The sequence below is a fragment of the Coenobita brevimanus genome, chromosome 77, assembly GCF_032717465.1.
Source record: "Coenobita brevimanus isolate Jiangsu-jjx chromosome 77, ASM3271746v2, whole genome shotgun sequence".
Classification (NCBI taxonomy): domain Eukaryota; kingdom Metazoa; phylum Arthropoda; class Malacostraca; order Decapoda; family Coenobitidae; genus Coenobita; species Coenobita brevimanus.
In genome coordinates, this window is record NC_137030.1 from 4,376,904 (window position 1) to 4,391,171 (window position 14,268).

General features: G+C 42.7%; 1 protein-coding gene across 1 annotated transcript in view; it reads left to right on the forward strand.

Moving 5' to 3' along the window:
* The window catches only part of LOC145408425 (uncharacterized), a 35,293-nt gene extending 21,762 nt beyond the window's left edge, over nucleotides 1-13,531 (forward strand). Inside the window, exons 5-13 of the mRNA XM_080279153.1 lie at nucleotides 2,401-2,515; nucleotides 2,999-3,227; nucleotides 4,558-4,712; nucleotides 5,431-5,563; nucleotides 6,279-6,408; nucleotides 10,332-10,473; nucleotides 11,273-11,371; nucleotides 12,165-12,437; nucleotides 13,223-13,531. Coding sequence (XP_080135279.1) covers nucleotides 2,401-2,515; nucleotides 2,999-3,227; nucleotides 4,558-4,712; nucleotides 5,431-5,563; nucleotides 6,279-6,408; nucleotides 10,332-10,473; nucleotides 11,273-11,371; nucleotides 12,165-12,437; nucleotides 13,223-13,531 — 1,585 coding nt within the window. The remainder of the gene's footprint in view (nucleotides 1-2,400; nucleotides 2,516-2,998; nucleotides 3,228-4,557; nucleotides 4,713-5,430; nucleotides 5,564-6,278; nucleotides 6,409-10,331; nucleotides 10,474-11,272; nucleotides 11,372-12,164; nucleotides 12,438-13,222) is intronic.
* The last annotated feature ends 737 nt before the right edge of the window (nucleotides 13,532-14,268 follow it).

Genomic DNA, 14,268 nt, shown 5'->3' on the forward strand with positions numbered 1-14,268 from the left:
CCTGTTTCTCCTCCTGCTTCTCCCTCCATTCTTCGCTCTCCTTCTCTTCCCCTCTTTGGTCACAACTCTCCACACGTAGACGAGGAAATGTTGCAGTGGAGATATAACCACCTTTCCGTTTCCGCCGAGGATCTGCAAATGCAAGGAACGCCCGGGTAAGGGATTTATTTATGGAAGGATATACAGGACTGAGGATTCCGGTGGCTTGAATGGTGAGTGAATGGGAGTGTGGCCCATTGATCACGGGAAACTTTGGATAGTCTCTCTCTCTCTCTCTCTCTCTCTCTCTCTCTCTCTCTCGTCTCTGGACACCCTGTATATAGAATTAGGGCAATATTTTCGTGGGCGTAGGGGACACTAGCACTTCTTCGTGACTAGTTTTTCCTGTATGTGACACGTTTATATTCTTTCGTTTATGCAGACTTGAGAGAGAGAGAGAGAGAATGTGTGTGTGTGTGTGTGTGTGTGTGTGTGTGTGTGTGTGTGTGTGTGTACATATTGGTCTGTAGATAATCATGGATAGATAAGAGCTACAGATAGGTAAGTACAAGAAAAGAGAGAAAATAGACAGACTTCAGATAAAATAGACAAAGATGTATGGACAGACTGACAGGAAGAGAGAGATAGACACAGACAGACAGAGAGACAGACAGACAGATGGACAGAATGATAGCACAGTAATTTACGTAACTGGACCACCCTTGGACAGTTACCTACCTGCACGCTATGGTGGTAGTTGTGGTAGCGGATGGTGTAAGTTGTGGCTTTGGATGGTGGTAGTTGTGGCTTTGGATGGTGGTAGTTGTGGTGGTGGATGGTGGGAGTTGTGGTTGTGGATGGTTGAGATTGTGGTGGTGGAGGGTGTGGTGGTGGATGGTGGTAGGATTGTGGTTGTGGATGGTGGGAGTTGTGGTGGTGGATGGTGGAGATTGTGGTGGTGGATGGTGGAGGGTGTGGTGGTGGATGGTGGTAGGATTGTGGTGGTGTGGTGGTGGATGGTGGAGATTGTGGTGGTGGATGGTGGAGGGTGTGGTGGTGGATGGTGGTAGGATTGTGGTGGTGGATGGTGGTAGTTGTGGTAGTGGATGGTGGTAGTTGTGGTAATGGATGCTGCTAGTCGTGGTAATTGTGGTAGTGGATAGTGGTAGCTATGGTAACGGATGCTGCTAGTCGTGGTAGTTGTGGTAGTGGATGGTGGTAGTTGTGGTATTGAAATGTGGTAATTTTGGTAATGGATGCTGCTAGCCGTGGTAAAGTATTGTGGTAGTAGATGGTGGTAGTTGTGGTAGTGGATGGTGGTAGCTTTGGTAGTATATAGTTATCCTCCCCGACTCCTCCCCAACCCCAATCCCTACTATTTCACTATCCTCACTACTTTCCCCCATCAATATCTACACCACTGCCTTGTTCAAAAATTTCCCTTCACTTTTTTCACCGACTGTGGCAATTAAAGGTGTTACATGAATCAATTTTTTGTGATAGCGGTTCCAAGACAAAAGAGTGGAGGAAAAAAAATATTAGTGTCGTTTGGGGCTGAATGAGGAATATAAAAGTGCACGTTATTGGAAGAGGAGTATTGCCTAACTTTTGCATATCCTGTACCTACCTGCCTACCTACTTCTCTACCTACCTGTGCCTACCATACCTACCTTCTTCTCTACTTACCTTCTTACCTACCTACCTACTTACATCTTTACCTGTCTTTGTGCCTTTCTGCCTACTTACTTCGTTACTTACTTTCCTATCTACCTACTTACTTCTCTACGTACCTTCATACCTGCCTATCAGCTTACTTTCCTACCTACCTGCCATATTGCCTACCTACCTACTTACTTCTCTACCTGCCTGTATACCTACCCACTAACATTTTTCTCTGCCTACCTGCCATCTTACGTACCTACCAGCTAACTTCTCTACCTACCTGTATATCTACCCACCTACTTAATTTTCTACCTACCTGCCTTTTTACCTACCTACCTACTTACTACTCTACCTACCTGCCTACTTACCTACCCACATTTCCTTTACCTACCTCCCTACTTACGAATCTACTAACCTCAGTACTTCTCCCCACAGCACATACTTATGGGTGGTGCTGTCAAGGCTGTACGGCAAGATGGTGGTGCTACTGATACTGACCTATTTACTTCCCCATCTACCTGCCTGCTTACCTACCCACATTTTCTCTATCTTCCTGCCCACCTACGAATCTACTAACCTGAGTACTTCCTCTGCCCACAGTACGTACTTATGGGTGGTTGTCAGGGCTGTACGGCAAGATGGTGGTGCTACTGATACTGGTCTACTTACCCACCTACCTGCCAGCTTACCTACCTACATTTCCTCTACCTACCTGCCTACTTACGAATCTACTAACCTGAGTACTTCCTCTGCCCACAGTACGTACTTATGGGTGGTGCTGTCAGGGCTGTACGGCAAGATGGTGGTGCTACTGATGCTGGCCTTCTGTCTTACTGAGGTACTGGACAACACCGTCACGCCCTTCACGTTCCAGGTAAGGCCAGGATCTTATTTTTTTTTTTTTTTTTTTTTTTTTTTTTTTAGATTTTTGGCTGTTTTTCTATTTTTTGTACACGATTTTTAGTTTAATTAGAATCTAGGATCTTTTTTCAGTATTTTATTTTTGGTGTTCTTAGATTTTACACATTTTTTTATTTTTTTATTTACGGTAAAGTAAGATCTCTCTCTCTCTCTCTCTCTCTCTCTCTCCAGTATTGCTAAAATATTGATTTCATTTTTATATTTCCATGTTCCGATTTTGTCATGGAGTTTTAATAGTTCTTCATTTGGTTATTATTATTATTATTATTATTATTATTATTATTATTATTATTATTAATGTTATTATTATTATTATCATCATCATCATCATCATCATCATCATCATTACTATTATCATCAGCATCATCATTATTATTATCATCATCATCATCATCTTTTTAGGCCATATTCCTGACATCCCTGTATTTTCGTCCAGGGCGTGTTCCTGATGTACCTGTACGTTGGTTCGATCCTGGCCATCATGTGCATCTACGTGACGGTCATCGTGGACAACTGCCCCTCCATCTCGGCCAGCAAGGAGAACCTCACCAAGAACGACGATCCAGAAGTGGGCTCCATCACCTCCTTCGGCACGCTCAAACGGGCTCACATATCGCGCTCTAAGACTTCCAGGACATCGTTTTACCTGCGGGTTGGAGCTCTAGGTAAGTTTAAGAGCTCTATATAAGCTGTGGGTAAGTTTTAAGAGCTCTAGGTAAGTTTTAGAGCTCCAGGTACTCGAAGTTTAAGGGCACTAGATAATTCTAAGAGCTCTAGGTAAGTTTAAGAGCTCTAGGTAAGAGTTCTAGGTAAGTTTTAGAGCTTTGGGTAAATTTTAGAGCTCTAGATAAATTTTAGAGCTCTAGGTAAGTTTTAGAGCTCAAGGTAAGTTTTAGAGCTCTGGGTAAGTTTTAGAGCTTTAGGTAAGTTTAAGAGCTCTAGGTAAGTTTTTGAGCTTTAGATGAGTTGAAGAGCTCTAGGTAAATTTAAGAACTGTAGATAAAGAGCTCTGCATAAGTTTAAGAGCTCTTATGAAAAGGCTGGGCATGGGCAAAAGAATATTAGGAAAAGTCAAAAGGAAAAAGAGTTCATAATTTCTTTCCATTAAGGTGAACAGAGTATTGGTAACACTAAGGGGGTGGGGGGGAGAATTAGTAAGGACATTTTTAGCATTTATACTGTTATTATTATCATCATCAATACTAATATCATCATTGTTATTAAGGGCATTTTTAGCTTTTTTGTTATTATTGTCATTATCAATACTAATATCATCGTTGTTATTAAGGGCATTTTTAGCATTTATATTGTTGTCATTGTCATTATCAATACTAATATCATCATTGTTATTAAAGGCATTTTTAGTCAGTCAGTCAGTCATTTCCTGTGGCACCCTCGGGGATGCATAGGGCCTCGATGAACTCACACCACCACATCCTATCTTGTGCTAACTCCTCAAGATCTCCCCAACACTCATCTCCAGCTTCCCGTCTCATTGTCCTCACCCACGTTTCTTTTGGCCTTCCTCTTCCTCTCCTACCAAGTGCCACCCACCCTGGTGTACCTCGTACTATTCCATGTCTCCTATACACATGTCGTAGCCACTTCCATCGTGAGAACCTAACATATTCATCGACCGGCTGCACTCCCGTTATTTCTCTAATTCTACTATTTGGTATCCTTTCCCACCACTTAACTCCTAATATTCTTCTAAGTGCTTTGTTTTCAAACACCAAGAATTTATTTTCCATAGTCACTGTGCTGTACCAAGACTCGTGTCCATAAATTAAGATACTCCTAACCATTACCTTATAAAGTTTGATTTTTGTATGCACAGAAAAATTGTTATTATTCCAAAACATTTTTAGTATTTATATTGTTATTGTCATTATCAGGACTAATATCACCATTGTTATTAAGGGCATTTTCAGCATTTATATTGTTGTTCTTATCTTTATCAATACGGTACTGATATTATCATTGTTTTTATTGCAGTGTTTGGTCTGGGCACCCTGATCTTCAACGGGCTGGAGATAGCGATGCACTCCACCATGAAGGGAGAGTGTGTCAAGGATATAGTCTTCGCTCACCCAATACTCCAAGCCTTATTCACGTTTCTACAGATGCATTTCCTGTTCGTCAATTCCGAGGTGAAATAGAAAGATAGATAAATAGCTAAATTGATAGATAGACAGACGGATAATAGTATGGACTGACAGGTATATAGATTGGCACTAAGTCAGTCAGTTGTATTTAATATTTAACGGTGTAGATTGTTTACCTGAAAATTAAATGTAGTGGCTTATTATTCTGATTGTACGGAATCTTGGCACTATGACAGTAGCATCAGTGTCATTTAAAGCCAAGTTCTTACCACTGTTTTATATTCCTCACCACATCCTTCGCTAGGAGGAAAATGTCAGGATGATAATGGTATGATAACGTTGGTGATTATTGTAGATTTTCATTATGTTTATTTATCCATGTGTTTGGTGTGATTCATTTACTCTTCTCCGTTTTTCATGTATTTTGTTTATTTTTCCATGTATTTGCTGTGATCTATTTAATTATCTATATTTTTCATGTATTTGCTTTTTTCATTATGTTTATTCATCCATGTGTTTGGTGTGACTCATTTACACATCTCTGTTTTTCATGTATTATTTCATGTTTTTTTTTTTCATGTATTTGGTGTGATTCATGTAATTATCTGTATATTTCATGTATTTTTTGTTATTTTCATTATGTTTATTTATCCATGTGTTTGGTGTGATTCATTTACGCTTCTCTGTTTTTCTTGTATTTTGTTTATTTATCTATGTATTTGGTGTAATTCATTTAATTATATTTTTCATGTTTTGCTTTCAGGTGATTGTTGAGAAATTCGGACAGGTAGCGCGGTTCGGCTTTATGCACTTAGTAGCCACCAATATCGCAGTGTGGGTCAGGATGGTGGTGTGGGAGTCTGCCACGGTCTGGATAGAGGACACTTACGCCGCCAGTGAGTAGGAGTGGAGGGGAGCAGGGAGTGAAAGGGAGGAGAAGTTGATCTGGAGAGAGAAAGGGAGGGAGAGAGGAAGGGTAATAAGGAATGGAAAGGGGAAAAAAACCCACCTCATCCCTAGGTGAGAAAAAAAAGATGATGGTGGTGGTGATAGTATGATCGTGTGTGTGTGTGTGTGTGTGTGTGTGAGAGAGAGAGAGAGAGAATTTCACACGCCTGCACTTACGGCTCCCTACACTTTACCACATCCCCACACCTACTAGCACCCACCTTCACCCCTCCACATTTACTTACATCCACCTAGACCTACCTACACCCTCCCACACCCACCAAGACCTACCTACACCCACCTAGACTTACCTACACCCTCCTACACCCACCTAGGCCTACCTACACTCACCTACACCTTCCCATACCTTCTTACATTTTCACACTACCTTTCTACACCTTCTTAAACTTTGTCAGCACCCTCCCACAGTCCTCTTGACTTTTACCACACCTGTCTACACACCTCTACACCTAATTGTATCCCACTAGACCTTACCGACGCCCATCTGCACCTACCTACACCCCTCCACACCTATCTGCATCCCTCCACACCTACCTGCACTCACATTCTCGCACATCCCCAACATCCTTCTCTACCCACCTACACTCCTCTACACCTATCCACAGACCACCACACGTGCCTGACCACTGCCTATCCCAACAGAACCAGCGAGTGAGGTACCAGGGCAGGCGGAGCAGGTGTTGCGGCTGTATACCTGCTTCAACAACAACTCCTTAGGCAGGCTGTGGACAGACGCTCAGCCCTATCTCTTCCCATTCCTGGTGCAGTACAGGTCAGAGGATGGAGTTATTTATTTTTAGTAGTAGTAGTAGTAGTAGTAGTATGTCAAAGTGCCCACCATTCAGGCACTTCATTTAGTGCTGTCTTAAGTAACACAACATTAAGTGACAAGCCAAAGTATTTCCTATAAGCCAGGAAATATCCAAGTTAGGGTGGAATCATATAACCAATTAATGGACACCTGTTGATTCAGTGGAAGAAGGCACTTCAACTGGCTGTGGCCCATGATGCTAGTTAGGGACATGAATGATTACTCTTGCCTGACATGTTTGCACTGATTGGGCTAACCCTGGACACCAACGCTTTGGTGGAACACTACAGGATTAGATGGTGATGATTACTTGACTGGAAATTGTAGCTGTTGTAGGAGCAGTGTAAATAGTTAATATTACGTACCCATAATAAATGTAACACCACATTGCTATGGAAGTGTTAACAGTGCCCAAGGAGTAATCATTCAACATGCGTTCTTATACTTATGTAGACTATATACAAACACTATGATAAGTTTAGTTTTTATATATTATTACCTGTAAATAATAGACCGTAAAATTATCATTACGAGCATCATTCATAACTTTCCTCTTAAAACAGTATTCAGAGTAATGACATGCTGCTAATCTACCATATATTTCAGGATGCATGTTAAACTGTGTAAATAAAATTGGAAGGTGTATAGACTGTAGCATACTGTACCCCTGACTGTCTCACTACAAGCCTGACTCTGTACCTCAACTCTAGACTGTATTTGTGAAATCCTGTTATATTTATGACTCGCCTACTGTGACTCCTAAATCACCCGCCATTTCTTTGACTCGCCTCCTCTCCATGACTCGGTTGTTCACTACATCTCCTCGTGTCGTCTACTCCCTGACTTCTTAAGTCCCATACTCAGCCTGACAGCTGCTTTCTTACTTACCCACTCCATGACTCACCAGCACTAACTCATCACCCTGACTCACCCAGCCACTGACTCACCACTCTGATCCACCCATTCTCCCAGTCACAACCCTGACTTACCACCCCTGACTCATTACCTTTGACTCACACATTTTCCTTGACTAACCATCCGAGACCCACCACCTCTAATTACCTTGACTCACCACCCTGACTCATCATCCAACTCACCCACTCCCTGACTCACCAGACTCAGCCCCTCCATAACTGCTCCAGTTCACCATTCCTGACTCATGATCCCTGACTTATATACTCCCTGACTCAACTACTCCCTAATCTACTGCCTGAACCACCACCCCTGACAAACACACAATCGCTGATTTACCTCCTATCCCTTGACTTACCTCCCGACCTAACCACTCGCCCTGACTCACCACCTCTACCTGCATGACTCACACAGACTCACCAAGATAGGGAAACCACCTGACTGATTATAATTGTCCCTCATACAAGAAAAGGAATACATTACTATGGCCTTGTTTAAATTTCCTGGCGAAAGATGATCTGTCCCTCTGCACCTGATTGGCTGATATAACTGTAATGTCGTGCCTAAGGTTAGGGTTACCATCTTGAGACATACATAACGCCGCGTCCAGACCAAATGGTTGCTGGCGAGGGCAGGTCTTCTGCATGACTGTAACTCATACAAGTGGCCCGGCTGGTCGTGGGTGGGGGAGGGCAGGGACTCCTGTAGGTTACAGTGATGTATAACTCCCTCTCGCAGTCGCATACACCAGCATAAGGCAGCTTTCACATTTGCTGCCCATTGATAAGGTGCTAATCAACAACAGCTTAACTCCTCCGTTTCTTTTCCCACAGTCACATTTGGTAGAGATTTTGGCAAGCACATGAATCATAAACACAAACATTAAGTCACTTATTATCATGGAACCCTTAGTGGTCCATGCCTCCCAAATAAAGCCAACCATGTTGGGAATTCTTTTCACTGAGATACAGAAATATCAGCTGTGGTAGCGACTGATGGTTACTGTGCTGCCTGAATAGCTGAAGATATGAGGTGTCGAAAGACTCTTAAGCTTTATAGCAGCTGTGACAGTGCATTAGCTAACAACAGAAGGTGATCACACCAAATGATACAATTACTTCAGTCTTGGCAGAAATTTTGCTTGGATGTAAGTCACAAGAATGGACCAAATAAAATCTCCATTACCTTTCCGGCTGGTGTGACGTGTGTCCTCCCAGCCCTGGATAGACTCCACGTTCTTCCCACACGACTGGAGACTTTCGTAACATGACACCCTGACAAATCCTCGTGTAATCGTGTCTCGTGAAGTAGTTTTTTCAGGTTTTTGCCGAGTTGGTGTTCTTCCTAGCGACTCCAAGTGACAGGGAAGAGGATAAGGATAAAGAGGCTAAGGAGAAGGAGGAATGCCAACCAGATTACGTGTTCAAATCAGGTTTTTCCCCTATCTGTCGGATTTCTGCTTTTTTCCTCTGGGGTAAGGTGCACGTTTTTGTGGATTTTCTGGTTATATTGTATTAAACCTGAATAATAGTTTACTTATTAACCTCATCACTATGGTGTCATCTATCACACTCATGGTATTACTAGAACATTTTACTTGTCATAGGAAGGATATTCTTTAGTGAAGGAGTCAGAAACAAGCTAAACAAACCTTTTCACTACAGGTGGTCTCTCCTAATCTGAATAAAATCATCTGTGTTAGCCAGAATAGAGTGGGGTACATTCTTTTACTGCAAGGGATAAATCATATGGCTTTTGGTTTATGTTATTTGCATGCGGGTTATTTTGCTGTGGGTTAATCTCTTCAGTTCAATGACGGATTTCTTAATTTTGTTTTTGCTATTTATAGATGTTTTATTCAACTTAGGACAGATATATAGCAGTGAAGGGCTCCTGAAGGCCATATCAGACTCCTACAATTTCAGAAGTCTCCCTAGCTGAATAATGTCGCCGGACTGAAAAGGTTGAATCCATTTTCTGTCTACCAGGAGTTGTTGCCAGTTACTTTTCTTTCTTTTTTTTTCTTTCTTTTTCCAAACGCTTTCTCTCACCAACCTTTTTCTATTTTCTGTTCCACTAGCATTTGTCTGTCTGTAAGTCCCCTCCCCCCTCTCTCTTTCTCTCTCTCTAATTATATATAATGTTGCTAAGGCGTAACATCTAAGTGTGCTGAATCGCGTAAAGGTTAGGAAGAGCATGTTTTATGTGGATGGATGGCTGTGCTGATTGGGAATATCTTTACTATAATCTTGCACAACTCTGGTTAATAATTCTTTTACACTTCTAGGATCCTGAACTAAAGAAAGGCAGTTCATTCCACCTGATTATTGTTAATTAGTTTACCAAAATCTTGTCAGGTTTTAATAGAGTTTTGAGAATATGTAAAGACACTAATAAAGCAAAATTCCAACCCATTTGTTTATTGTTTGTTAGTTTAGCAAAATCAGTAGTTTTTGACATGGCATATAGACTGTAAATTGACGTAAATGAATTAATGTATTATTATTCCACCACCTTGTATATTGTTTGTTAGTTTAGCAATCTCAGTAGTTTTTGACATGGCATCTAGACTGTGTAAATTGATGTAAATGAATTAATGCATTATAATTCCATCCTCTGTTTATTTTTGATTCGTTAACAGCTTCTCATTATTTGAAATCCATTACAGTTGTGGGATTCAGAACAAAAGACGCGAGATTCAAACCCGTTTTAGTACATATATTTGTTTTTGATTCCCATGAGACTGTAAAGGAATTATTGATCACCGCTGTTTATTAGTAGGCTGCATGTCATATTCCTGGCTGGTCCTTGTGTTCTCGGGTGAAGTGAGAGGTTTATTACTTGCAAAACTAAAGAAAATAATTTGTTTACTTTTCCTCCTTTCACTACCTTGCCTTTTAGCATCCCCCCCTCTCTCTCTCTCTCTCTCTCTCTCTCTCTCTCTCATTTTCTCACACTCCCACCACCGGCAGTTTGATAGCAGCCGCAGTAACGTACGTGATGTGGTGTAACGTCGGGAAGGAGAAACTTAAGAAACTGGGTCACCATGCCAAAGCCGCCCTTGAGGACAGCGCCACCCTGGACAAGAGGGGCGTAAGGAAGGGCTATTGGAAGGTGGGTTGGCTTGGGTTAGGGTGGGTTGGGTTGAGTTAGGGTGGGTTGGGTTGAGTTAGGGTGGGTAGACTTGGGTTAGGGTGGCCTAGATTTTGAATAAGTTATGCTGGTGTAGACTTAGCTCATTTAAATTAGAGTATACGAGATTAAGTTTGGTTTGGTTTGATTTGTTTTTATTTTGTTCAGTTGCTTTTGGCTTGCTTTAGTTGCCTTAAGCTGGGTTAGTTCTTTTTTTTTTATTGTGTTCTCTTCAGTGACTTCATTAGTAAGGGAGATTTTTGAAATGGAACAAAGGATGTAGCAGCCGTGGCTCAGTGGGTTAGAGTGCTCCACTCTGGCGGAAGGGTCAGAGGTTCGAGTCCACCCAAGGGTCGTTGGTTGACATCAGGAAGGGCATCCGATCGCAAAGTGCTACACGCTCCAAACCAAAGTCCTCTACCCAGGGGCAACACCTTAGGCCTTATCGAAAAAAGGGTACATGGGGTAAAACTGAAAAATAATAAATAAAAGGATTGCATATTGCCCTTCTTAATCCTTTCACAGGTTGAGGCCCTCCGTAAGCCGACTTGCCTGATGGTGGCTTGATTAAAAGTGTATCACATTAAAGAAGTTTAAGCTTATTAGTAAAACATCGTATCTCATCGTTTATAACGGCTCCATTTCATTTTTTTTTATGCAATGTCACCATGTACATTAGCCAGTCACTTTACCTTAATTTTTCTGGATTATAGTAGTGTAGCCTCGAGTTAAAGCCTCTGTATTAACCTGACCAGACCTAATTTTTGCTTTTAATCGACAGGTGGATTGCCGGTCAGCCTCTAAGGGTCTGTTCCTGGGTCTGCTGTGTCTGGTGGGCGGCATTGTGGTCTTAATTATCTTCTTCGTTATGAAAGACCAGGTATGTTCATAAAAGTTCATAAATTTGTTATGAAGAGAGTTGGTTGTTCTTTGATCTTTACCCACTCAGTTGCCAAATACTTTACAGCCAGCTCGAGTGAATATTCCTGAGCTTTAATTATCTATAGAGTCCATGTTTGTGCTTCTTAATTTCACTCCGACAGTTGTCAGACTCTTCACAGCCAAACGAGTGAAAATTAGAGTGGAGAAAGTTCAACGAAAGTGATTTCATAAAATAACTAGAGGGACACTCAGTGGGCCGCATCTCTCCGACAAGGGCAACGTAATATCCAAACCACTCTTCATAATGGGGTAGGTTTTCTCATCATTGATTAGGGTTTGGCAAAATGTGTTTTCCAGATCCAGAATCTGTAATACGATCCAGATCGGTCCTAAAAGTTAATCGATTGTTCCCTTGGACATGGGCTATCTACCCACCAAATTTGATCCAAATCTCTCGTAGTTTTTTATTAACCCTGCTAACAGACAAACAGACTAACAAACATACAAACAAACAGGGATGAAAACATACCTTCCTTGTCGGAGAGGATTAACTGCCATTGCTACCAGCCAAACAAACGTCACTTCACATCCAAACTAAAGTGTATAGTTACAGTGAAGAAATGCAAACAAAGCAATTTCTGACAGTAATCCCTTGCCATGAAGACATGTTCAGCATTATTTACAGTGAAAAATAATGCATCCCAAGTGATTTTTGACTCAGCTGTACTGCCACGGAGAATTAAGCATAAAAATTGGTTCAGATCCTTTGACGAACACCTTCCCCATTGCAGGAGGAATTCAAGAGCAAACTCTTCTGGATCAGCAACGGCACCCACACCATCATTCTCAGCCTCTCGGTCATCATCACGGTCATAGGCTTCCTCCAGATCCCCAAACTCTCGGTCTCGACATCGAAGCCCCTTGATCTGGACCGCCTCCTGCTGTCCTCAACCATCACCGGCGTTTATATCTTCGCCATCTTTGGAATGATCGTGGGTGGAGTGAGATGGGACGAGTCGGAGTATCTTGCAACCTTTTGTTTACACGCGTTGCTGTTGGTCCAGGTGGGTTAGAGAGAGAGAGAGAGAGAGAAAGAGAGAGTTACTGCTATCCAAATTACATACACCTCATGCGTCCTTTCTCGGTGATATATCTTCATATTATTAGAAATTCGCTCTTTAAGTACGGTACAGTAGTTTGAGAGAGAGAGAGAGAGACACACACACACACACACACACACACACACACACACACACACACACACACACACACACACACACACACACACACACACACACACACACACACACACACACACACACACACACACACACACACACACACACACACACACACACACACACACACACACACACACACACACACACACACACACACACACACACACACACACACACACACACACACACACACACACACACACACACACACACACACACACACACACACACACACACACACACACACACACACACACACACACACACACACACACACACACACACACACACACACACACACACACACACACACACACACACACACACACACACACACACACACACACACACACACACACACACACACCCACACACACACACACACACACACACACACACACACACACACACACACACACACACACACACACACACACACACACACACACACACACACACACACACACACACACAAAGTGTTCAGCCTTGGTGGTATATCTTCAATCTTCATAATATTATAAACTTTGCTCTTTAATTACAGTAGTCAGAGAGAGAGAGAGAGATCAAGTAAGTTACAGTTACCCCAGATCTTTCCTTTTCCCCGCCAGGTGTCGCTGCAGGACATGCTGGTGGCCGAAGCGAGTCGCCGGACCTGCACCTCGCGCTACCAGATGCTGACCAAGCCGGGCCGCCAAGTGATCACCTTCCTCCTCTTTTCCAACATCACCCTCTGGATCCTGGACACCTTCATGACCCATACCAGCGTCTCACAGCAGTTCCAGTACGGGTTTTATGGCGTCATGGCGTGGGGGGTCATATCGAGAATCTCCCTCCCGCTGCTGATTCTGTACCGCTTCCATTCTGCCGTGATTCTGGTCGAGATCTGGAAGAACACATACAGGACCAAAGCCGACTAGGACAAGTCACCTTCAGCCAGATGGGGCTTTAGGGGTAAGATCCAGGGTCTGGTGTTTGGCAAGAAAAAGAGGTCCAAGACTCAGCGGAAATTTAAGAAGAGAGGATGGAAAGGGAGAACGAGTAATAGAGAAAAATTTAATAGAAAGAGAAATGAAAGAGACAAGAAGTGGACGAGGGTACCAAGTGAAACTAGTTGTCCTTCTTGTTGTCAGTCTCTTTCTTGCCAGTCAACTTCTTGTTCATGCACCCCTCCACCTTCCACTCTTGCCCCTCCACCCACTGCTTCCAAAAACTTACCTCCAAGCATTTCACTCCAGCATTCTGTGCCTCTGCCACCGCCCCCTCCTCCTCCTCCTCCTTCTCAAAAACAAACCTGCCAAACCTGTCCTTCCCCGTCCCAGTCTTGCTCCTCGTGTTCTCAGCCATCCTGTTCAGTTCCCGTACAAACCCGGATCATTTTCACCCCTGAACCCTCCATACAGCCAAGTGATTACCAGGACCCTTATAACTTCTCTCAGGATTCACTAGCTCGTACAGAAAAACCCAGTCACTCAAAGAAGCTTAAGCACAATAACAGTGTGAGAAATAGAGGAGTCATACCACCCGACGGATATTCATACAGTGAAGGCAGTGTTCGAAATGTATCTCCAAACTCAAGTGAAGAGACGCCACACATGACCTTGGTTTCCCCAGCAGCTGGTAATGAGGTAAGAAAGGACCGTTTGAGACGAAGAGA